Below are 23,856 nucleotides of genomic sequence, written 5' to 3' on the forward strand. Positions count from 1 at the left end.
TACTGGGCATATAGAAAATGAAATCATTATGTCAAAGAGATATTTGCACTTCCATGTGCACTGCAGCGTTATTTACAATAGCCAAAAGTGGAAGCAACCTCAGGGCAGTGTACAATGACAGGTGAATGGATAAAAAAGCTATGGTGGATATGGTATACACACACACACAGACACACATATTTGGTGTATATATAGACTATTGGAATATATATGGAATATATACTGTATATTACATGTGTGTGTATGTGTGTATATATGAAATAATATTCAGTCACATAAAAGGAGAAAATCTTGCCATTTGCAACAACATGGATGGATCTTGAGGGAATTATGCTAAGTGGAATAAGTCAGAAGAGAACGACCATACTGTATGATCTCACTTTTATATGTAATCTTAAAAAAAGGAACCCCAAACTCATAGAAATATAGATCAGATTTGTGGTTACAGAGGTAGGGGGTGGGAAGAGAGAGAATTGGATGAAGGTGGTCAAAAGATACAAATTTTCAGTTATAAGACAAATAAATACTGGAGATACATTCTGAAAGCTTTCAAGAATGTAGACCCTAAGAGTTCTCACCATAAAGAAAAAAACAATTTTTTCTCTTTCTTTTTTCTTTTATATCTATATGAGATGATTGATATTAACTAAATTTATTATGGTAACCATTTTAGAATATATGTAAGTCAAATTAGTATGATATACACCTTAAACTTATACAGTTCTACATGTCGATTATATCTTAATAAAACTGGAAAAAGAGATGCTAAAATAGATCTAAGGCGAATAATAAATTATAAAATAATAATAAATCTTAGGTAAACAAATAGCTAACAGCTTTTGAGCACTTATCTGGTGATGTCCTAATGTAGGAGGTTAGACACTTATTTTCATTTCGTGTAAAGAGATTAATAATACAGTGCCAGGGGCGCCTGGGTGGCGCAGTCGGTTGAGCGTCCGACTTCAGCCAGGTCACGATCTCGCGGTCCGTGAGTTCAAGCCCCGCGTCGGGCTCTGGGCTGATGGCTCGGAGCCTGGAGCCTGTTTCCGATTCTGTGTCTCCCTCTCTCTCTGCCCCTCCCCCGTTCATGCTCTGTCTCTCTCTGTCCCAAAAATAAATAAAAAACGTTGAAAAAAAATAATACAGTGCCTGCACAAATATGTTAGATATTATTATGATTATTGACATTATTGTTGTTCATGATTTTAAGAAGTTTGAGAAGGACTTCTCTTCCTATCCTGAGTGCATGGATGTAGTAGTAAGATGCTTTCAGATTACTATTGTGCAAGAACTTGTTACCTCTACCAACTGCCATCTAGTCAAGAGGTTTCAAAATTGAGCATGCTTCAGAATCACTTGGACGGCATGTCAGAATAGATTGCCAGGCTCCACCCATAAAATTTCTCATTTAGTCAGTCTAGGTCTAGGAGAGGGCCCCCAAATTTTCATTTCTAACAATTCCCCAGATGATGCTGATGCTGCCAGTCCCTGACCACATTTTAAAAAATAACTGTTTTATTGAGATATAAGACAAACAGCCTAAAATTCACCCTTTAAAGTGTACTATTCTGTGGTTTTCACTATATTTGCAGTTGTGCAACCATCATCACTCCAGAACATAGTGCACATTTTTCTTAAATTTTCAATCTATATTTTTTGAATATGTGTTCAGCTCAAAAATCAAAATAATATAGGGGCACCTGGATGGCTCAGTCGGTTGAGCCTGCAACTTTCAGCTCAGGTCACGATCTCATGGTTCATGGGTTTGAGCTCTGCATCGGGCTCACTACTGTCAGTGCAGGGCCCTCTTCAGATCTTCTGGCGCCCCACCCCCCACCCCCCACCCCTTCTCTGCTTGTGCTCTCTCTCTCAAAAATAAATAAATCTAAAAAAATCGAAATGCATAAGTCTTATTCCTTTCATGCCAATTACCTGGTTCCTCTCCTCTCTACAGAATAAAACTCCGTATCAAGTTCATTTTTTTCTTCTATATTTCTAGTATTTCTTCATGCAGACACAAGCAACACAGATATATGTCTTTCTCTGCTTTCATACACTAAAAAGGCAACTCACTATGAACCCTAGTCTGTCCATTGCTTTTTTTCATTGAATATATCCTAGAGATCATTGTGAAGGTATACCATGGTTTATTTAACAGTCTACTTTATGTAAATGAGTATGTCAGTTATTTCTAGTCTTTTGCTATTGCAAATAATGCTGCAGTAGATATCCTTCTATACTTATCAGTTCATGTAGGTGCAGGTATATCTGTAGAAATAATTCCCAGCAGTGAGATTACTAGCTTAAAGGATAAATGCACTTGTAATTTTGAAAAAATATTACCAAATTCCCTTTGACAGGGATGCCATGATTTTGTACTTCCACTAGCAATTTATGAGAATGCCTTTACCCTAATGTGTTTTGTCAAGTATTTAGATTTCAGCCAATATTTTAGGTGTGCAGTTTTAATTTGCATTTCTCACTACTGAGGTGCCACATTTTTCATAGGTACAAAGGCCATTTGTGTCCCTTTTTCAGTGAACACTTTAAGTCTTTTGCCCATGTTCTATTGGGTTGTTGGTAATTTTTTCCTGACTTCAAGGGCGATTTATACTTTAGGGGAGTAATCTTTTTATATGAGAGGAGTACCAAATAGTCTCCCTATTGTGTCATTTGTCTTTTACTAGCTTGTAGTTTTTGCCATGCATAAGTTAAGGCTTTTATGCAGTTGAATTTATCAATATTTTCTATTATGAGTAGTGAATTTTGAGTCATAGTTAGAACCCCCCCCCAAAAAATTATAAACGAATTTTGATCAGGTTTATTCTAATACATTTACAGTTTCATTTTTTCACATTCAAATCTTGTCTTCACTTGCAGCCCACTGCACTCTTAACTACTAGGCTAGAAAAAGATATAGACTAGACTAGTGGATTTCAAACATTCTTTCCCCAAATTTATTATTTTTTAAGTGAAATCTCACCCTATTTTTAAAACAGAGGAAAGAAGACCTCCCCTGGTGATATAGGAGAGATCCTGTTGTGACTCTTACCCTCAACAGACTCCATGTTCCTTTCATGGAATCCTTAGGATCCTTGTAAGCAGAGTGAAAACCACAGATATCTGCAAAACAAGAACTAGGGCAAAATTTTTGATGAGAAGAGTTAATAGAAAATTTTTCCCACTTGTTTTTATGTTTTGGCATTGAATATTTGTTGATAAGACAGGACTGGGTAGGAATCAAAAATCCATTCTAGCACAGGCTTATCTTTCTTATGGGTAATTCACTTTTGCTGAGTCTCTGTTCAACTGAAAATTCCTCATAATTATACTATGTTATGAATGATATAGTGGAGAAAACATGAACCTTGGTTTCACAACATTTCTAATCCTAAACACTTTGTAGCTGTGAGACCTCAGACAAATTATTAGAAATAATTATTTCATAATTATTAGTTCATCACAGCAAATATTTATTTGAGTGCTTTGTACATGGAAGACATTGTGCTAAGTGCTGGGGATATGAATGTGAAGAAGAAAGAAATGTTACTACTTTACGGTTCAGAGGTGGAGCCAGATGATAATTATAATAATTGTTTAAATTATGCTTATTAGAACATCTTCAAAGTATCATAGGATATGTAAAAATGAACAGGGGGTTTTAGCGTTGGGAGTTCAAAGAAACTAAGATCAGATTCAGGGTTTTTTCTTTGTTTCTTTTTTTTTGGTTTTTGGTTTTTGAAAATCTCAACTTAAAATTTTATTTTTAAACATATGAATAGTAAGGAATAATATTAGAAACCTCCTTGTATCCATCTGTCAGCATGAACAATTTTTAATAGCTGTGTATGAAGTGATGTGGCAGAAGGAGGCCAAAGCCTTTCAGGCAAGTGGAGTAGCAAATCCATATACCCTGAGGCCTCAGAGTACATTTGGCAACTGAAAGGAAGACTAATAGGGACAGCATAGACATTAGAATGTTTACATGGAGAATGGGTTCTATGTATGTGGTAGATGAGGGCAAGAGTAGATGAGGAAGTACTGATTAGAAGCTACTGGGTAGTTTGGGCAAAAGAAATTATGAACTGGAATATGGCAGTGGCAGCCGAGAATGAGTGGTTAGATGAGAAATTTACAAATGGAAAGTGGGACAGGCAGGACTGGGATAAGGGACACAAAAGTGTTCACGAAAATCCCAGGTTTCAGCATGAGCTATTGGGTGGATGTTAGTGCCACTACTGAGATGGAGAATTATCTTATTTGGGGAGGAGAAAAATTTAGGCTGAAGAGTTTCTCAGACATTCAAGTGGCGATTACAGACAGGTAGTATAATGAGGCTATAGCTGAGTGGCATAGAGAAGTCTGGTGGAGATATATAATAAAGATCCAAAGGATAGACACGATAAATGGTCAAACTGTGTCAGAAGGCCTAATTGAGGCAATAATGGCAAATGAATAGGGAAAATGGATAAATTGCAAAGCAATGTATTCTTACAAAGGCAAAAAAAAAAAAAAAAAAAGTGCTTCTTTGAAGCAGAAGACCAAACTCGGCTTCCACTATACTTATGAGGGTACAATGAAGAATCCTTTTCTCTTTCCCTAGCTGATACTTTGTCAACTTACTGAAATCATTGTTTTAGTTTTTTCTACAACAGACGCCTTTATTTTGGAACATTCCTACCTGCTTAGACTTTGTGATCTAATTGGGTTTCTACTCAGTCCTGGCTCCCCTTCCCATTGTATTCCGTTTTAAATTTACTTCTCAAAGTGATGAGACACTTAAGTATACTCACTTGTGGGATCTAAGAAATGGCGGTTGCCTGTCGCTCTCAAGGTGAATTATAGGACCAACACCAACAATATTGATGTCTTCCATGCAAAAAGGTGGTTTTATTAAAGCACGGGGACAGAACCAGTGAGCAGAAAGAGCTGCACTGGGGTTGTGAGGAGGAGTGGCTGATTATATAATTTCAAGGTAGCAGGGGGCTAGGGATAGTTTAAGTCTCTAAGGAATTTGGAAACAAGGTTTCCAGGACCTTAAGGGGCTAGCTGTTGTTAGGAAAAGATCACTTACTAACTATCTAATAAAACCTTAGTCATGAGACCCTTCAGATACGCATCAGTGGGCCATATGCTTGGAGGATGATTGCTAGCATATGTCTTGGGGAGATAGAAAAAAGGAAGTTTCCAAAGGGAGTTTCATATGTTAACCAAAACTTACAGGATCCTGGAGGTCTGGCTAATGACAAGCTAAGGTTGCCTTTTGCCTCTAACAAAGAATTGACATAGAGGCAGCCAAGCTCCTTGAGGAAGGTCACTCTGCTTGTCTCAAGTATTTGTCAATGGGCTGTAAATTTAAGGAATTTTTTTCCCCCTATATTTCTTTTACCTTCGTTCTCCACATCAAATATCATCTGGGAACTTGTCAGAAACACACGTTCTCTGGCACCACCCTAGACCTACAGAATCTGAAATCCAGTCATGCCTCGTTACAATAAATCTTGGCGACTTTAATGTCTCCTATATTTGAGAATTTCTGCTCAGGATACCTAACCTATCCCTGGCCCCGCCCCAATACATAGGGAAAGAACACTCTTTTCTTGGGAGTTAGGCAGCTAGAACCATTCCTTAAGTATTGATTATTGAATTTGTAGCGTACTGCGAGTTTTCATGTAAGGTCAGTTGTTGCTTGACAAAACAGACCACATATGAGCTTCTTTTGAAAAAACACTTGGCGGCTGACCCCGCGAGAGGCACCCGCGTAGCAGCTCCCAACCAGGAACTCAAGGACAGCACTGTAGCCTGTCCAGAGTTCGCTCTGCACAACCTCTACCCCAACAAGGAAAGTGCGATAAACGGCGCTAACCCCTTCCCTTTCAGAGCTGGTGAGTAACCGACCACCCACGTTCACAGCCCAGTTTTATTAAACCCATTTGTGCCCTGAAAGCAAGGAGTGGCGGAGAAGCCCCGCCCCACCGCCGACAGCGCTCCAATCCCAACGCGCGCGTGGCGCGTAGCGCGCTGCGCGGGGAGGGCCTTGTGTCCGGAAAAGCCCCGCCCCTCGCCCGAGCACCCGCCAATTGTAGCGCACAGTGCGGCGCGCGGAGCGAGTTCGGTGGCGCGCTGCTTTCCGGCACCTCGAGGAGACAGCCAGCCTTTGCGAAGGCTCCGCGCGGGAGGTGGCTGAGCGTCTAGAGATGCCTGGCGGCGGTACCTCGTGTACCCGGAAGGTAAGTTGTAGACTGGGAACCAGTGCCACGCCAGGCCTGTTCTCTCTGCTTTGTCTTCAGCGGTCTCCCGGTAGCCCTCCAGCGCCAGTGTGTCCTACCCCCTCCAGTTCCCCATCGGCCAGGCCGGCGGGGCGCAGGGAGCGCTTGGGCTGGCGAGAGGCTATGAGGGGTGAGAGGCAGGCGCTGTGCTGGCTGGTGATCTCTGGCGAGGCTGCGGCTGGTTCTGTCGGTGAGCGTGGATGGAGCCTGTCTCGCAGTGTGCCGCTCCTGCGGTCGGTCTCGCCCAGGTGTGCGGAAGCAGCGCCCCGCCGGCCGTCTGGCGTCTCGCCTTCCCGGTGAGATGCGGAGGGCAGGGGGAACCGCTGGAGGTGCGGAGCGGAGAGGTCGCAGCTGGCGAGGTCGCAGCTGGCGAGGTGACGGAAGTGAGCGACAGGAGTTGAATCTGGAACTAGCGTGTGAGCTGTGTTTACCCTCGCTAGCGTTTGGCATTGTTTGTCTCTTCTTGACTGTCGTAGAACACATGAAGACAGCGGTGGATGTTGGAATGGATGTGCCATCCGCCCCCCCCCCCCCCCCCCCCCCCCCCCCCCCCCCCCCCCCCCCCCCCCCCCCCCCCCCCCGTTATCTGTGTTGCCACACTTTTCCTTTCTATCCCAAACTGTTTCTGAATCTTTCTGTTCCTGCCTCGGTGGGAGAGGAGTCCGAAGCCAACCGCTGCCAAACTGTGTATACCAAATTATACCACAGTGTCTGGGCACGGAGTGCGTGTGTAGGAATATTACATTAATGATATGTAAATGATTGTACTTGCATTTGTGAGTACATCTTTTCCTTCCGAAAATTGTGTTTGCCGTGGCCTTTTTAAAGCTGTTTCTGGGGCGCCTCGGGGACTCAGGCCGTTAATCATCTGACTTTGCCTCAGGTCATGATCTCACGGTTGGTGGGTTCGAGCCCTGCATCGGGCTCTGTGCCGACAGCTGGGAGCCTGGATCCTGCTTCACATTCTGCGTCTCCCTCTCTGCACCTCCCCCACTTGTGTTCTGTCTCTCTCTGTCTCAAAAATAAATTGAAATATTAAAAAAATTTAAAAAAAGCTGTTTCTAAGTTCCTTGCTTACAAACATGCTTGTCTCATCATGCTAAAATTTAAAAAAGCAAACACAGGGCCTCCTTTTTTGACTTTTTCCTTTTACCAAAAACTTCTTGGCAAAAAAGAGTCCACATATACTGGTTCAGCTTCCTTATCATTGTTATGTTTCTTTGCTTCTGGAAAGCAGAGAAAGATTGTCAGTCTCAATTTTGTAACTGTGTGGAGTAAAAGAAACCTATGTCAAACATACCTCTTGATTATGAGACATCCTGATTCCAGATATAGTCAAATGTAAAAAAAAAAAATCAAGGATATATATGAATTTGTTAAATCATGGTCACTCTAGCATTTGACACATTTATCACGTGCTTTTATTGATTTGGGGGGGGGGGGCGGGGGGAGGAGCATCCCTGTCTGTTGCTTATCCTGATTCCCTCCCTGTCTGGCATCTGCTCGTTTACTTCTCTTTACTCTGCTCCTGCCACGTTCTAACTTTTGATCTTGTGCTTTTTCTTACTTTACACATCGATTCTTGGCAACCTCATACTTTGACGTTAGCGGTCACAGCTATATAGCTGACTTTCAGATGTGTATTTGACCTTTTCCTTGAGCTCCGTTTAAACTCAGTGTATCATGAAATTATCAATTTCTTACCCTTAATCCACTAAGCCCTGACAGTTTCTCCTGCAAGTTGTTGGTCTCAGTCTGTTGACAGTGATGCTTGACTAGGAATGCCCGAGGCACTTGCCTGGGCCCCTGGGTTACTTGTACTGAGCCGTTTTCCCTGACCAGGGCCAATGTTGTGGCTGGACCAGACCTTGTGGTTATTGTTATGATTGCAGGATGCGCTTCAGCAGCAAACATCAGGGACGTTTGAGGAGCAAGATTTACAACTCCCAGGTCCTGGAGGGTACGTTGCACACCCACGTGCTACCCAGTGAGGTGGAGGGGGGCTGGGGGAAGAGGAGAGCAAGAAAACCTGAGGTCTGAGGGTGGGGTGTCTAGGGTTTTGGAGGTTCATTCTTTATTGGCTAATTTAAAGCCTAAGGGTGGGAATTAGAGCACCAGAAGGCAGAAGTGAAGTCACTCAGCTAGTCAGTTATGTAGGTTACCGAGGGTTTTCTGAAAGAGGGACCTTCATGGGTAGGGGCAGCTTAATTCCTGATCTTGTTGGTTTGTGTCATATAACTGGTGCTACGTTTGTTCAAGATGGATGTCTTCTGAAATGGATGCCTTGGCAACCAAAAATTAATGTCAGGCATTCACAGTACATCCTTAGAAATCCTAGTGTTTGACTTGAGACTCAGTTCTGCCCTCTGATTCTATTAGTTTTCAAGAACTTACCAGTTTTTCTTGTCAATAATTATATTAGTGATCTATTGCTGTTTAACAGATTGTCTCAAAACTGAAGCAGCTTAAAATAAGTGCTTGTTTTTTCATATAGTTTCTGAAGGTCAGAAATCTGGGAATGGCTCAACTGGCTGGGTCCAGCTTAGTGTCTTCTACAAGGTACAGTCAAATAAAGGGTCACAGAGCCTGGGGATCCACTTCCAGACTCACCCATGTGTTTGTTGGCGAGTGTCAGTTCCTTGCCACTTTCGTAGGGCAGTTCTCACAACATGGCAACTGGCTTTCCGAAGAGAAAGAGACAGGGAGGGGCTAAGCCCTGGTGTCTTTTATAACAGTCTCAAAAGTGACATCCCACCTCTTCTGTCCTATTCTTTTTGTCACATAGATCAACCATGTACAGTGTGAGAAGGGGCTACAGAGGTTGTGAATGCCAAGAGGTAGGAATGATAGGAAGTGATCCTGGAGGCTAGCTCCCTCAATAGTTTTTTCCTTTTTCCTTTTCTTTTCTGTCACCCTAGGTCAGGCCCAAAGTACTTCGTGTGTGGAGTTTTTTTTTTGTGGTACCAGCCATGTGGCTTCTGTTCCATCTTCAGAGATGACTTTCCCTTAGACACCACTTTATTTATTTATTTTATTTTATTTTATTAAAAAAAAAATTTTTTTTTTCAACGTTTTATTTTATTTTTGGGACAGAGAGAGACAGAGCATGAACGGGGGAGGGGCAGAGAGAGAGGGAGACACAGAATCAGAAACAGGCTCCAGGCTCCGAGCCATCAGCCCAGAGCCTGACGCGGGGCTCGAACTCACGGACCGTGAGATCATGACCTGGCTGAAGTCGGAGGCTTAACCGACTGCGCCACCCAGGCGCCCCTTTTTTTTTTTTTTTTTGACACCACTTTAATTAATATTGTTGTTCCTCTGCTTAAGCATTTCACTTCTTATTGTCTACATAATCAATTATTTTGGACCTAACTTGTGCTAAAGGCCTTATAGATGTATTAATTCATTTATAGATGATTCTCTCTCTCTCTTTTTTTTAAGTAGGCTCCACACCCAGCACAGAGCTTGAACTCATGATTCTGAGATCAAGACCTGAACTGAGATCAAGAGTCAGACACTTAACCAACTAAGCCATCCAGGTGCCCCTACAGATGGCTCTTTTTTTTTTTTTTTTTAACTCATTTAATTCAGCAATCCTATTAGGTACTATTATTAGTCTCATTTTATGGACAAGAAAATTGAGGCACAGTAGAGAGGTTAACTAATTTTTCCAAAGTCACACAGCAGTTAAGTGAAGAAACCAGGATTTGCACTCATGTAGTCACTTCCAGACCTTGCTTTTTTTGTTTAGGCTCTTACAGCCTTTTATTCACAGCTTCCATAATGTGGCCATACCTTATTCCTTAACTTTATAACTTCGTTCATTATTTATCCTTTAGGTAAGTAAATGGCTGTTTTCATTTGCCTCTTGGCATTTGCTCATGTTCTTAGTTTGGAGTAATGCCATTTCTTCCATTTTTGCTTACTGGAATCTTAATTATCTGTCAAGTACCACCTCAAATCATCTATCTATAATCATCTCTTATCTCTAATCATCCCAGTTGTAAATGAACTTTATTTTGTATTCCTGTGGAACTTTGTATTATTCTTAATAGCTTCATGTCTTATATTATTAGGTTTACTTGTACTTATCCTTATGATGTAGACATTTTAAGATTATGTTCACCCCATGTGCCCCAGAGCACCTGCCATAATACCTTGTACATATTAGGTACCTAATAAGTATCTGATGAAGGAATGCAAATGGTACTAGTTTAAAAGATTTGCAAGTATTCTAGATCTGAAGAAACATAAGGAAATACCTTATTCAGAAGACATGAGTACTAGCCTCAGCTCTGCAACTGAGTAATTTTGTAATTTTGGACAAGCCATATAGATCTTTCTGGACTCTTAAGATGAAAGCTGATATGATCATGGACTAAAGTGGTAGAGTTGGGAATGGTATTAGGAGAGGACTGAGTTGGTTAATTATAAAAAGAAGATGAGATTTATGCACCTGACATTGAAGGATGAAAAGAGGAGAATCAGTGGTGACTCAGAAATTGAACTTCTGAAAAACGGAAAAGTTGAGGGGAATTAGTTGCTTCTTACCTGATGTTAGGATATACAGATAGGTGAAAATTCAGCCCAAGGGAGAGATTGGGCTGTTGGAGAGCAGGCAGTTGCTTCAAAGACTGGCACTATTTTAGTTCTTTTCTTCCTCTTGCCTTAGGCCCCTCACTTCAAGTTCTTTTTTCTTTTATCCTTTGTTTCCTTTCCTTGCTAAATAGCCACGAATGACTGGCTAATACTCCCCTTTCCTAGTTGCTTACCTTTTGAGATTTCCCGATACACCCCCTCACTCCTTTTGCCTCCCCAGACTGAATTATAGCTCTCCTCCCTGAATCGTAGACCTCTTTTCCCACTGAAGGAAAAACCATGTCGGCAACATCCTAAAAAAGAGAAAAGGAAAATTACATCTTCCTGATGGCACCTTCCTTCCCTGATCCTTTGCGTTATCATCACAAAAACTTAATTTCTGGTGCTTCTTGCATAATGACGTGGGCATGATGATAGATATTAACTAAATATAATGTATATGTCAGTTTGAACTGAAGAGTACACAAGGCTCCATTTCAGGTGAAAGTGTTTCTCAAGAAAGGGAGACATTTGCTTCTTTGAAGCCAGAGGGATGGAGCCCGTGGAGAAAGTAAGGACCCTTTACTGCAGAGATTGGATTCTGTTACAGAAGGTTAGTATGGAGAACAGGAACATGTTTCCTCTGAGACCATAGGGAAGGAGAGGTCAATAGATGGGAGGTTGGCTGATTTTTACAATGGCAGACTTTAACCTTGGGGAAGATATGATGGCTTGAGCTATGACAGTGACATGGAGAGGTAAAGGGAAGAGTGAGTATGGAATTCATGAATGTATGTGATTGTGTGTATGTGTGTACAGAAGAATGTGTGTAAGCAGAGGACTAGGGAATGATTAAGAGTATTTACCAGCAATGGCCAAGGACATGTAATAAGAAAATAGGAAGTTCTCATTTGTGGGTCTTTTTACGATAGCCCTGTGGATTGGTGATTGGTAAAGTGAGTTGGTGGAAGGAAAGGAATTTTAATGCTTGAAAGGCAACATTGGAGTCGTTGGGCATAGAGTGCAGACATTATGATAAAATGAATGGACTTGAGACTTAAAGTCTCCGTGAATTCCCAGATATTCAGAGTATTCCCAGATTCACAGATACTCAGTCAGAAACAAGGCCAGGGTACCTTCTTTGTGTGGAAGGTGCACATGATAGTTATTGTCAGGCACTTTTGTTAAAATAAGACCATGCATGGGGCGCCTGGGTGGCGCAGTCGGTTAAGCACCCGACTTCAGCCAGGTCACGATCTCGCGGTCCGGGAGTTCGAGCCCCGCGTCGGGCTCTGGGCTGATGGCTCGGAGCCTGGAGCCTGTTTCCGATTCTGTGTCTCCCTCTCTCTCTGCCCCTCCCCCGTTCATGCTCTGTCTCTCTCTGTCCCAAAAATAAAATAAAAAACGTTGAAAAAAAAATTTTAAAATAAGACCATGCAGAGTTAGTGGCTAGAATATATTTCCTAGCATGAGGAAATACATGAGGAAAATCTTGACATGGTGCCCTTGACTATCTCTGTGACTAGGGCAATATACCTAACATTTCTAAGTTGTAGTTTGTCTATAAAATGGGGATAATACCTATATCTTCCAGCATTAGCATGGAGACTAAATGATGAGAATGCATGAAATGATGTACTGAACGTAAAAGCACTCAATTAATGTTAGTGGTGATGAAAGCAGTTAATAATAAAACCATGATCATGAAAGGATTTTTATATGACGGCAAATCTATTGTATGTACTCTACTACTTTGCCTCTAGATTTCCCTGGAATTACTCTTAGCTTGCTGAAGAAGGACTGGGAAGAGGGCTTTGTTTTAAAGTTGTTCAGTCATGGTGAGAGATTCTCTCATAGTTATCTTGGTAGGAATACCTTACGGTTCCAATTTTAGCCCTTGATAATCTCATCAGATGGCTTACTGGTGGCTCTACTCAGAATCAGGCTACTTAGTATTGACATCTTAGTCTGTCTACATTGTCTTGTTCTTCAAATGGAAGGGAAAGAGAGCTAACATTATCAAAGATGTTCTATATGTCAGGTACTTCACACATATACCTTATTTAAGGGAGAAGATATTCTTTCTTTTTAATCAATAATATATGCTTACAAATAAGATAAAATAGTACAAAATAGTTTCTCATGAAAACCAGCAATCACTGCCCTGTTCTTTCCTGTACTTAATTCTGTGCCTGAGAGGCATTTTTTTTTTAAATTGAGATAACTGTAGATTTATATTAAGTTCTAAGGAATAATAGAGATATTATGTATCTTTTACGCAGTTTGCTCCAGTAGTAACATTTTGCAAAACTGTAGTACAATATCCCACCAATATTTTGACATTAATACAATCTAATTATCTTATTCAGATTTCCCTGGAGGTATGTGTATTTACGTTGGTACATTTTTACACATGTATAGATTTATGTGCCACCACCACTAGAGATACTGAACCTTCTGTTAGCTCAAGAATCCCTTTGATGATCCATCATACCTACTTGCTTCCCACTGCTAACCCCTGGCAGTTGCTAATCTGTTCACCATTTTAAACATTGCATCATTTCAAAAGTGTTACAGAGATGAAACCATGCAGTTTATAATATTTTGGGATCATTTTCTTTTTCTTTTTTTCTTTTTACTCAGCATAATACTCTGGAGATTAATACTAGTTGTTTTGTGTATTAGTAGTGTTCATTTTTATTGCTGAGTAGTATTCCATGGAATGCACGTACTACAGTTTGGCTCGACATTTTACTTGTTGAAGGACATCTGGGCTATTTCCAGTTTTGGTTATTATGAATAAAGCTGCTGTGCACACTTATGTGCAGATTTTTGTTTGAACATAGCTTTTCTTTTTCTAAGATAAATACCTAAGAATGTAACTGCTGGGTCATAGGGTAATTGGATGTTTAGTTTTCTTTTTTTCTTTTTTTAAGATTTTATTCTTAAGTAATCTCCACACCCAACGTGGGGCCCAAACTTGCAACCCAGAGATCAAGAGTCACATGCCCTGTCAACTGAGCCAGCCAGGCTCCCCTGGATGTTTAGTTTTATAGTAAACTAACTGTTTCTCATAGTGACTGTACAGTATTACAGTCACACTGGCAATGTATGAATGATTCAGTTTCATAGATAATAAATTTATCCTTTTAAAGTATAAGGTTCACTGATTTTTAGTCACAGAGTTGGGCAAATATTTCTAACTATAGAACATTTTCATCACCCTGAAAAGAAACCCCATGGCAACCAAAAGCTATTTTCTGTCTTCATGGATTTGCCTACTGTATATATTTCATATAAATGGAATAATATGTGGTCTTTATGACTGGCTTCTTTCACTTAGCGTAACGTTTTCAAGGTTCACCCATTGTTATTGCATGTATCAATACTTTATTTTTCTTTGAAGGTAAAATAATTTTCTAAAAAAATTTTTTTTTCAACGTTTATTTATTTTTTTTGGGACAGAGAGAGACAGAGCATGAACAGGGGAGGGGCAGAGAGAGAGGGAGACACAGAATCGGAAACAGGCTCCAGGCTCTGAGCCATCAGCCCGGAGCCTGACGCGGGGCTCGAACTCACGGACCACGAGATCGTGACCTGGCTGAAGTCGGAAGCTTAACCGACTGCGCCACCCAGGCGCCCCATTTTTTTTTTTTTTAATTTTCTATTGTATGGATATATCACCTTAAAAAAATCCATTAGTAGATGGAAATTTGGGTTATTTCCACTGTTTGGCTATTAAGAATACTACTATGGTCCTTTGCGTACCAATTTTTGGATAGACATAAGTTTTCATTTCTCTTAGATATAAACCTACTATTATAATTGCTGGGTCATATGGTAATTCTATGATTAAATTTTAGGGAACTGCTAAGCTTTGTTGCAAAGAGGTTGCATCATTTTATAGTCTCACCAGCAAGGAATGAACATTCTAATTTCTCCATATCCTTGTTAACACTTGTCATTGCCTGTCTCTTGATTTTAGCCATCTTAATGGGTAAAATTGTTTTGGTTTTGGTTTACATTTCCATAATGACTAATGATTTTGAATGCCTTTTCAAGTGCTTCTTGGCCATTTTTATGTCTTCTTTGAAGAAATATCTATTCAAGCTATTTGCCCATGTTTTAGTTGGATTATTTATCTTTTTACTGTTGTTAGTGTTCTTTATAAGTTCTTATACCACTCCTATATGAGATATATGATTTGCAAATATTTTCTCCCATTCTGTGCACTTTGTTTTCTTGATGGTATCATTTGAAGCACAAGTGTTTAAAAATTTTGAAGTCCACAATCTATCTTTACTTTTGTTGCTTATGCTTTTGGTGTCATATCTAGGAAATCATTACCTAACCCAAGATCATGAAGATTTATTTCAGAGAGTTTTTTCCTAAGAGTTTTATTGTTTAGCTTTTACGTTTAAACCTGTGGTTCATTTTGAGTTAATTTTTGTGTGTGGTGTAAGGTGTCTAGCTTCATTCTTTTGCATGTGGATATCCCGTTGTCCCAGCACCATTTGTTGAAAAGATTATTCTTTCCCCACTAAATTGTATTGGTTTGTTTGTTTGTTTTTTTGAAATTCAATTGACCATAAATGTAAGAGTTTCTTTCTTTTTAAAAAAAAAATTTAACGTTTATTTATTTTTGAGAGAGAGACAGAGCGTGAGCAGAGGAGGGGCAGAGAGAGGGAGACACAATCCGAAGCAGGCTTCAGGCTTCGAGCTATCAGCACAGAGCCCAATGCAGGGCTCTAACTCATGAACCATGAGATCATGACCTGAACTGAAGTCGGACACTTAACTGACTGAGCCACCCAGGCACCCCTAAGAGTTTATTTCTTAACTATAAATTCTCTTCCATTAATCTATGTATTATCCTTTTGCCATTACCATAGTTTCCTAATTATGGTAGCTTGTGAAGTCTCTTTTTTTTTTTTTTTTTTTAATTTCAAGATTGTTTAAATTGTTCTGGGTCCTTGAATTTCCATGTGAATAATAGCATCAGCTTGTCAGATTCTATAACCAGCCACCTGGGATATTTATTGGATTAAGTCTGTAAATAAATTGTAGAGTATTGCCATCTTAATATTAAGTTTTCCAATTAATGAATGTGGGATATCTTTCCATTTTATTTAGATCTTTAATTTCTTTCAATTGTATTTTATAGTTTTCACCGTGAAAATCTTGTACTTCTTTAGTTACATTTATTCCTTAAGTATTTTATTCTTTTTCATACTGTTAATGCAGTTTTTAAAAAAATTCTTTTTTGTATTGTTCATTGTTAGTATATATAAGTACAATTGATTTTTTATATTGAGATTGCATTTTGCAGCTTTGCTGAACTCAATTATTTTATTTTATTTTTGAGATTTATACTTATTCATTAAGCTAATATTTAGTAAGCAAATTCATTTGTATCAAACACAAACAAAAAAACCCCATACAATAACATGAGACAGTTTTAATATACATGGGGAATATAGCATTTGAAATAAAGTCTCCTTTTCAAAGATCAGTGCATCTAGATTGGTTAGCCTACAAAATTATAATCTTTGATTATCAAAAACAAAACTAAACAAAAAATGACATTTTAAAAAGAAAGGAAAATAATAGTTTCAAAAGCATAGTTTTTTTTTCAAAAATGTCAAGTAGAAAAGTTAAATATTGCATACCCTAACTGAACAAATGTGAAGAAAATCTTTACCTATAGACCTAAAATGAATCCATGCAGATTTTAAAAACTTATTCTACCTTGTCTTTATTATTTTATATATTTCCTAATATATATTTAACAAAAATGATAATGCTTTCAAGATACAGTATATGTAAAACAAGATCATTTTTATCAGTAATTTAAAGGAGAAAAACCCCTAAAGTATAACTCTATAGAGACGCAAAGCAAGCTCTGAAGCAAAGGGTGACCATGATGGTCTCAAAGTAGAAATGTGTGACTTTTATTTAAAGTTTAAAATGGCAGGCTGCTGGGCTGCCTGACCTGCTCAGTGGGAAGAGCATGTGACTCTGCATCTCAAGGTCATGAGTTCAAACCCCACATGGGGTGTAGAGATTACTAAAAAAAAAAAAAAAATAAAAAAAAAATTAAAACTTAAAAAAAAAATAGGCCACCTAATTAATCTAGACCCTAGGGAAAGCAGGATGGGACAGGAAGTAAGATCTGGGACAAAAGAGACTAAACTGCTAAGAAAATAATCTTCTTTGTCTTTAGTATCTCTTTTGACTCCTCACTGAGTACAAAGATAAAGAAAAACTACTCATTCCTAGTACAGGGTCAATAAAAAGTAAAATGGAAAAACTTATCTTTTGCTATGTTCCACTAATGTTTTACCTATAAGAATGGGAAGCAATTTAAGGAAATCTGTATTTTCACCTTAAGTGAATTAAAGACAATGAAATTTTAAGCCAATCCTTTAACTATAGCAGTAATATTCTATTCTAAAAGAATTGTCTGAGAAGGGAGAAAGTAGGTAGCTATAGTAAGCTCCATGTGCATTGAATCTTTATACTCATTTGTCTTTTAAGGACAAAAACATTTTAAGTTATCATTTCCTCTTTAATCCTCTAAAATCCAATGCAAAAGAAGATGAATCTAGTCTCACCCATGCCACAGATGTAGAAACAAAAGCAGAAAAAGATTAAATGACTCATAAGCTAGGTTATGCCATTACAAAATGGGAACAAAGTCTGACCTGCTCCTTTACTTATTAATGTGTTATAGACACATTAGTAAATATCAATGAGGTGATTAAATACTAAACTGGTCTTATCTTCCATATAACTTAAGATGGAAGGGGAAGCACTTAATGAAAAATATTTAAAATAAAACTTTATAACTCTTTTGTAGGGATTCCTTAAATTCCACTTTTCAACTTTTAATAGGTGTGCTAATTTACACAGGACACATTACCATTTACTACGTAACATTAAAGTTCCCAGTGAAGAAACTGGTCACTAGTGCAATAAGAAGCACCAGGAAAAAACCAAATAAACAAATAAATAAAGGCCAGCCTGTTGAGAATAATGGAGGGGAGAGACAGGAGGAGACTGGGTCCTTTACGACAGAATTTAGCCTGTACTTACTTGGAACCATCTTCCTCCAGACTCTCTGTTGTGAAAGATAATTAAACGTCTTTATTTTTTTTAAGCAAAAAAGAAAAGAAACTGCTCGTAAACTCTTATGTAGAATTCATCAAAAAAATTTTCTTTTCTTGGAGCAAAAATGGTAGAAATCCTGGGTTTTCTAGAGACTTGAATGAATATGAAGCTATGAAGGATACACAAAGCTGAAGTACCTGGAATCATTTGGTTGCCTGTAGTCTTCAGCAAGATCACAAAGTACTCAAAGATTCTTTGGCCTTTTCAACCATATTTGCCTTGAAAGTCTTCGTTAATATCCAGTGTTAAGATAGGGATTTCTTGTAGAAAATCAAAGTTGATTTTCAGTGTTCTATGCAGGACTCAGCTTTCATGCTTATAGTGAAGCTTCTGTATATATTCAAGAATGCCTTGGTCTTCATTTCTTTCCCATATTCTATTCAAGCATTTCTCTGCAGTGGCTCAAAGATAACTGATTCCATCCAGTTCAGAGCTTTGGCCAAACTTTAGATTCATCCAGTCATGCCAGTCTTGATAAATTGCCTACTCTGTTTCATTCATGTAGTTATACTGATACAAACTAGATGCAAAACTATGCCTATACCTATATAGAGGTTGTTCAAAAATTGATACAGGCTTTTTTGCATCTTTGAGCGTGCTATTGAGACAAGCAAGCTAGGCTCATATTCGACTGAGGCAGGCATATGATTGGAAGGTAAAAGACTGTCATTCAGGTTCCTCATATATCATCTGAAGAACATTCCCACCACTTTTTAAAAATGTTAGTTCCTCAAAGTCGTCTTGAGTACTTTGAGCATTGCACCATCTGGCAGCAGGTTCAGGAACCACTTCCCAATCTTTGCAGACCTGTTTAAGAATATTCACAAATGTCTTCCCTGAAGCAATGTTCCTTTCGATGACAGTTTTCTTGGTGCAGGTCCCCTCAGAGCTAGTCATGGGAGATGGGCGTCTCGTCTTGGATGGGGTGGCCATTCTGGTCTTGTGGTAGCCTGAGCACATTGGGCAGGGAGGGGTGGGAAGTGGCCATAGATGTATGTACTGGGGCTCGCGCCACCAAAGAACATGATTTGACATGCAGGCTGAGCTCCCGCCTGCAGCAGCTGAACTCATTTATTTTAATAGTTGTGTGTGTGTATTCCTTAGAATTTTCTACATATAAGATCATGTCATCTCAGAATAGAGATAATTTTACATTTCCCTTTCCAATCTGCATGTCTTTTATTTTTTCTTGCCTAATTTCATTGGCTAGAACCTTTAGTACAATATTAAATATAAGTGGTAAGAGCTGACATACTTTTCTTGACCCTTAGGAAGAAAACTTTCAGTGTTTCACTATTATGTATGATGTTAGGTGAGTTTTTTGCAGATATTCTTTATCAGATTGAAGAAGTATTCTGTTGCTAGTATGTTGAGAATTATTATCATGGAAGGCTGTTGACTTTTGTTAGTTATTTTTTTTACAATTTAATTAGATAATCCTATTTTCCCCTTAATATAGTTTATTACATTGACTTTTGGATCTTACATAAATCTTGCATTCCTAGGGGAAAAACCCTAATGATTATGGTGTATAACCCGTAGTTTATGTTGCTAGATTCATTTTGCTAGTATTTTGTTGAGGATTTTTTTTTAATCTGTATTTGTAAGAGGTCTATAGTTTTCTTGTGATGTCTTTGATTTTGTTATGAGGGCATTTGATTTCATAGTATGAATTAGATATTCCCTCTTCTATTTTTTGGAAGGATTTGTGAAAGATTGGTATTAATGCTTTTTAAAATGTTTGGTATAAATAACCAGTGTAGCCATTGGAGCCTTGGATTTTCATTGTGGTAAATTTTTAAATTATGAATTCAAGCTATTATATTTATTCATACATGAGTATTTTTATTTCTACTTGAGTCTGTTTTGCTAGTTTGTGTCGTTCATTTTATTTCAGTTATCTAGTTTGTTGGCATGCAGTTGTTCTTATAGTGTCCCTTGTAATCCTTTCTGTAACTTTGATAGGACTCCTCTCTATTTTTCGTTCTTGATTTTTGCAATTTGAATTTTTTCTCTTTTTTTCTTGGTTAGTCTACCTAAAGATTTGTCAATGTTGTTGATCTTTTCAAGGAACCAACTCTGGATTTTGTTTGTTTTGTTTTAATCCTGTTTTACCTATTTCTGCATAATTGTTCTCATTTCCTTCCTTCTGCTTGCTTTGGATTTAGCTTGCTCTTTTCAAATTTTCCAAGATGAAAGATTTATTAAATTGAGATCTTTCTTTTAAAAAAAATAGGCATTTACAACTATAGATTTCCCTGTATGTAACTACAGCTTTCTTTGCCATGAGTTTTTTTGTTTTTTTTAATGTTTATTTTTGAGAGAGAGAGTGAGCGAGCAGGGGAGGGGCAGAGAGAAAGGGAGACAGGAGACAGAGAATCCCAAGCAGGCCCCACACTGTCAGCGCAGAGCCTGATGCTGGCTCGAACTCACGAACCACTAGTTGATGACCTGAGCCAAAATCAAGAGTCAGTCATTTAACTGACTGAGCCACCCAGGTGCCCCTCCATGAGTTTTTTAAAGTAACTTCTTGAATTTACTTATGTGTTCTAAACATGTTCCCATTACATGTTGTGTATTTTAATACATTGCCTATTAATAACTAGGTTCTGTAATTTGTGATTTGAAATTTACTTTTTTTTTAAATTTTATTTTTAATTTTTAAAAATTTACATCCAAGTTGGTAAGCATATAGTGCAACAATGATTTCAGGAGTAGATTCCTTAATGCCTCTTACCCATTTAGCCCGTCCCCCCTCCCATAGCCCCTCCAGTAACCCTCAGTTTGTTCTCCATATTTATGAGTCTCTTCTGTTTTGTCCCCCTCCCTGTTTTTATAATATTTTTGTTTCCCTTCCCTTATGTTCATCTGTTTTGTCTCTTAAAGTCCTCATATGAATGAAGTCATATGATTTTTGTCTTTCTCTGACTAATTTCACTTAGCATAATACCCTCCAGTTCCATCTACGTAGTTGCAAATGGCAAGATTTCATTCTTTTTGATTGCCAAGTAATACTCCATTGTGTGTATGTGTGTGTGTAAGTGGTAAGATATATATATACATATATATATATATGTATGTATATATATGACATCTTCTTTATCCATTCATCCATCAATGGACATTTGGGCTCTTTCCATACTTTGGCTATTGTTGATAGTGCTGCTCTAAACATGGGGTGCATGTGTTCCTTCGAAACAGCACACCTGTATCCCGTGGATAAATGCCTAGTAGTGCAATTGCTGGGTCGTAGGGTAGTTCTGTTTTCAGTTTTTTGAGCAACCTCCATACTGTTTTCCAGAGTGGCTGCACCAGCTTGCATTCCCACCAGCAATGCAAAAGAGATCCTCTTTCTCCTCATCCTCACCAACATCTGTTGTTGCCTAAGTTGTTAGGTCATAAGAGGAAAGTGTATAGCAATCCAGACCTTTTTAAAGAAGGAAGAAAGATCTCAGATACACAACCTAACCTTACGCCTTAAGGAGCTGGAAAAAGAACAGCAAATAAAACCCAAAATCAGCAGAAGACAGGAAATAATAAAGATTAGAGCAGAAATTAATGCTATCGAAACCAAAAAAAAACCCAGAACAGATCAATGAAACCAGAAGCTGGTTCTTGGAAAGAATTAACAAAATTGTTAAATCACTAGCCAGTTTGATTAAAAAAAAAAAAAGGACCCAAATAAATAAAATCAAGAATGAAAGAGGAGAGGGGCGCCTGGGTGGCGCAGTCGGTTGAGCGTCCGACTTCAGCCAGGTCACGATCTCGCGGTCCGTGAGTTCGAGCCCCGCGTCGGGCTCTGGGCTGATGGCTTGGAGCCTGGAGGCTGTTTCCGATTCTGTGTCTCCCTCTCTCTCTGCCCCTCCCCCGTTCATGCTCTGTCTCTCTCTGTCCCAAAAATAAATTAAAAAAAAAAAAAAAAAAGAATGAAAGAGGAGAGATCACAACCAACACAGCAGAAATAAAAACAATAATAAGAGAATATTATGAGCAATTGTATGCCAATAAAATGGGCAATCTGGAAGAAATGGACAAATTCCTAGAAACATATACACTACCAAAACTGAAACAGGAAGAAATAGAAAATTTGAACAGACCCATAACCAGTAAGGAAATGGAATTAGTAATCAAAAATCTGCCAAAAAGCAAGAGTCCAGGGCCAGATGGCTTTCCAGGGGAATTCTACCAAACATTTAAGGAAGAGTTAACACCTATTCTCTTGAAGCTGTTCCAAAAAATAGATATGGAAGGAAAACTTCCAAACTCTTTCTATGAAGCCAGCATTACCTTGATTCCAAAACCAGAGACCCCAGTAAAAAGGACTATAGACCAATTTCTCTGATTAACAAGGATGCAAAAATACTCAACAAGATATTAGCCAACCAGCTCCAACAATATATTAAAACAATTATTCACCACGACCAAGTGGGATTTATACCTGGGATGCAGGGCTGGTTCAATATCCACAAAACAACGTGATTCATCACATCAATAAAAGGAAGGATAAGAACCATATGATCCTCTCAATAGATGCAGCGAAAGAATTTACTTTTTTTTTTTTAAGACACATTTATTCAGCGTCATGATCAGACTATGATTAATATTTAACAATCAACAGCATGGGTGCAAAAAAAAAAAAAATCTACATTAAAACCCTTTGTTGGAATGCTTTAAACTTTCCAGAGAACAGAAACTAAAATAACCTGTTATACAATTAATCACAAATACAGTCCTCAGATTTTTTGTCAATGTACATTGTCTAAAACATGTCTTCTTTGTAGCAGCTAGACCCTGCCATCACTGTGCTTGGCTGAGTTCACAAATCTGTTGTAACCTGTAGCTTCCCTGTCACTTCTCTGCCTCTCCTCTCCTGCTAAGCCTTGTTTCCTGGCAGTAAACATAGTAAAACCTTCTGCCACTGCCATAGCTACTGCTGCTGCTGGAACCACCATGGTCACCTTGGTTTTGTGGTTTGGCAAAGTATTGGCCTCCACCACCACAGGGGCCAGAGCTTCTGTCTCCAAAATTTCCTCCTTTCATGGGTCCAAAATTTGAAGATTGATTGTTGTAATTTCCAAAATCATTATAGCTTCCACCATCTCCATAGTTGCTTCCATCATTACCAAATCCATTATAGCCATCCCCATATCCACCACCCTGTTGACTGCCACCAAAGCCACCTCACCCTCTGAAGTTTCCTCCACAACCAAAGTTGTCATTCCCACCGGAACCACCTCCATGACCACCACCAAAGTTTTCAGAACCACTTTGACCTCCTTGGTTGGATGAAGCACTAGCCATCTCTTGCTTAAATAGAGCTCTCCCTACTTCACAGTTGTGGCCATTCACAGTATGGTATTTCTGAATGACAGTCTTGTCTACAGAGTCATGATCATCAAATGTTACAAAAGCAAAAGGCTCTCTTTTTGTCACTGCCTTGATCAGTCATGATTTTAATCACTTCAGTTTTCCCATACTGTTCGAAATAATCTCTTAGATGATGTTTTTTAGTGTCTAATGCCCCTGACAAAAATCTTTTTCACCGTTAAGTGGGCACCAAGTCTTGAGAATCTTCTCTTGAGACAGCCCTCTTTGGTTCTATAACTCTTCCATCCATTTTGTGTGGCCTTGCATTCATGGCTGCATCCACCTTTTCCACAGTGGCAAACGTGACAGACCCAAAGCCTCTGGAGCGGTTGGTATTTGTATCTATCATTACCACACAGTCCATAAGTGTTCCCCATTGCTCAAAATGGGGACTCTCATCGGACTCTCAGACTCTCATCGGTTGTTTGAAAGCTCAGACCTCCTATGAAAAGCTTCCGCAGCTGTTCAGGCT

At 38.9% G+C, this 23,856-nt stretch overlaps 1 protein-coding gene, 1 long non-coding RNA gene and 1 pseudogene across 2 annotated transcripts in view; 1 reads left to right on the forward strand and 2 right to left on the reverse strand.

Annotated features, from left to right (window-relative positions):
* Window positions 1-1,226: 1,226 nt before the first annotated feature.
* On the reverse strand, window positions 1,227-23,765 carry LOC122495388. Its single transcript, XR_006300429.1, has 3 exons — window positions 22,772-23,765; window positions 9,741-9,748; window positions 1,227-1,238 (listed from the first exon to the last, which is right to left on the reverse strand). It is a non-coding gene; the product is annotated as an uncharacterized LOC122495388 (long non-coding RNA).
* The window catches only part of SPIDR (scaffold protein involved in DNA repair), a 502,960-nt gene continuing 485,175 nt past the window's right edge, over window positions 6,072-23,856 (forward strand). The window contains exon 1 of the mRNA XM_043601030.1: window positions 6,072-6,230. Coding sequence (XP_043456965.1) covers window positions 6,198-6,230 — 33 coding nt within the window. The 5' untranslated portion in view covers window positions 6,072-6,197. The remainder of the gene's footprint in view (window positions 6,231-23,856) is intronic.
* LOC122495385 lies at window positions 18,191-18,957 on the reverse strand (annotated as a pseudogene).

The sequence above is a fragment of the Prionailurus bengalensis genome, chromosome F2 (genome assembly GCF_016509475.1).
Source record: "Prionailurus bengalensis isolate Pbe53 chromosome F2, Fcat_Pben_1.1_paternal_pri, whole genome shotgun sequence".
NCBI lineage: Eukaryota > Metazoa > Chordata > Mammalia > Carnivora > Felidae > Prionailurus > Prionailurus bengalensis.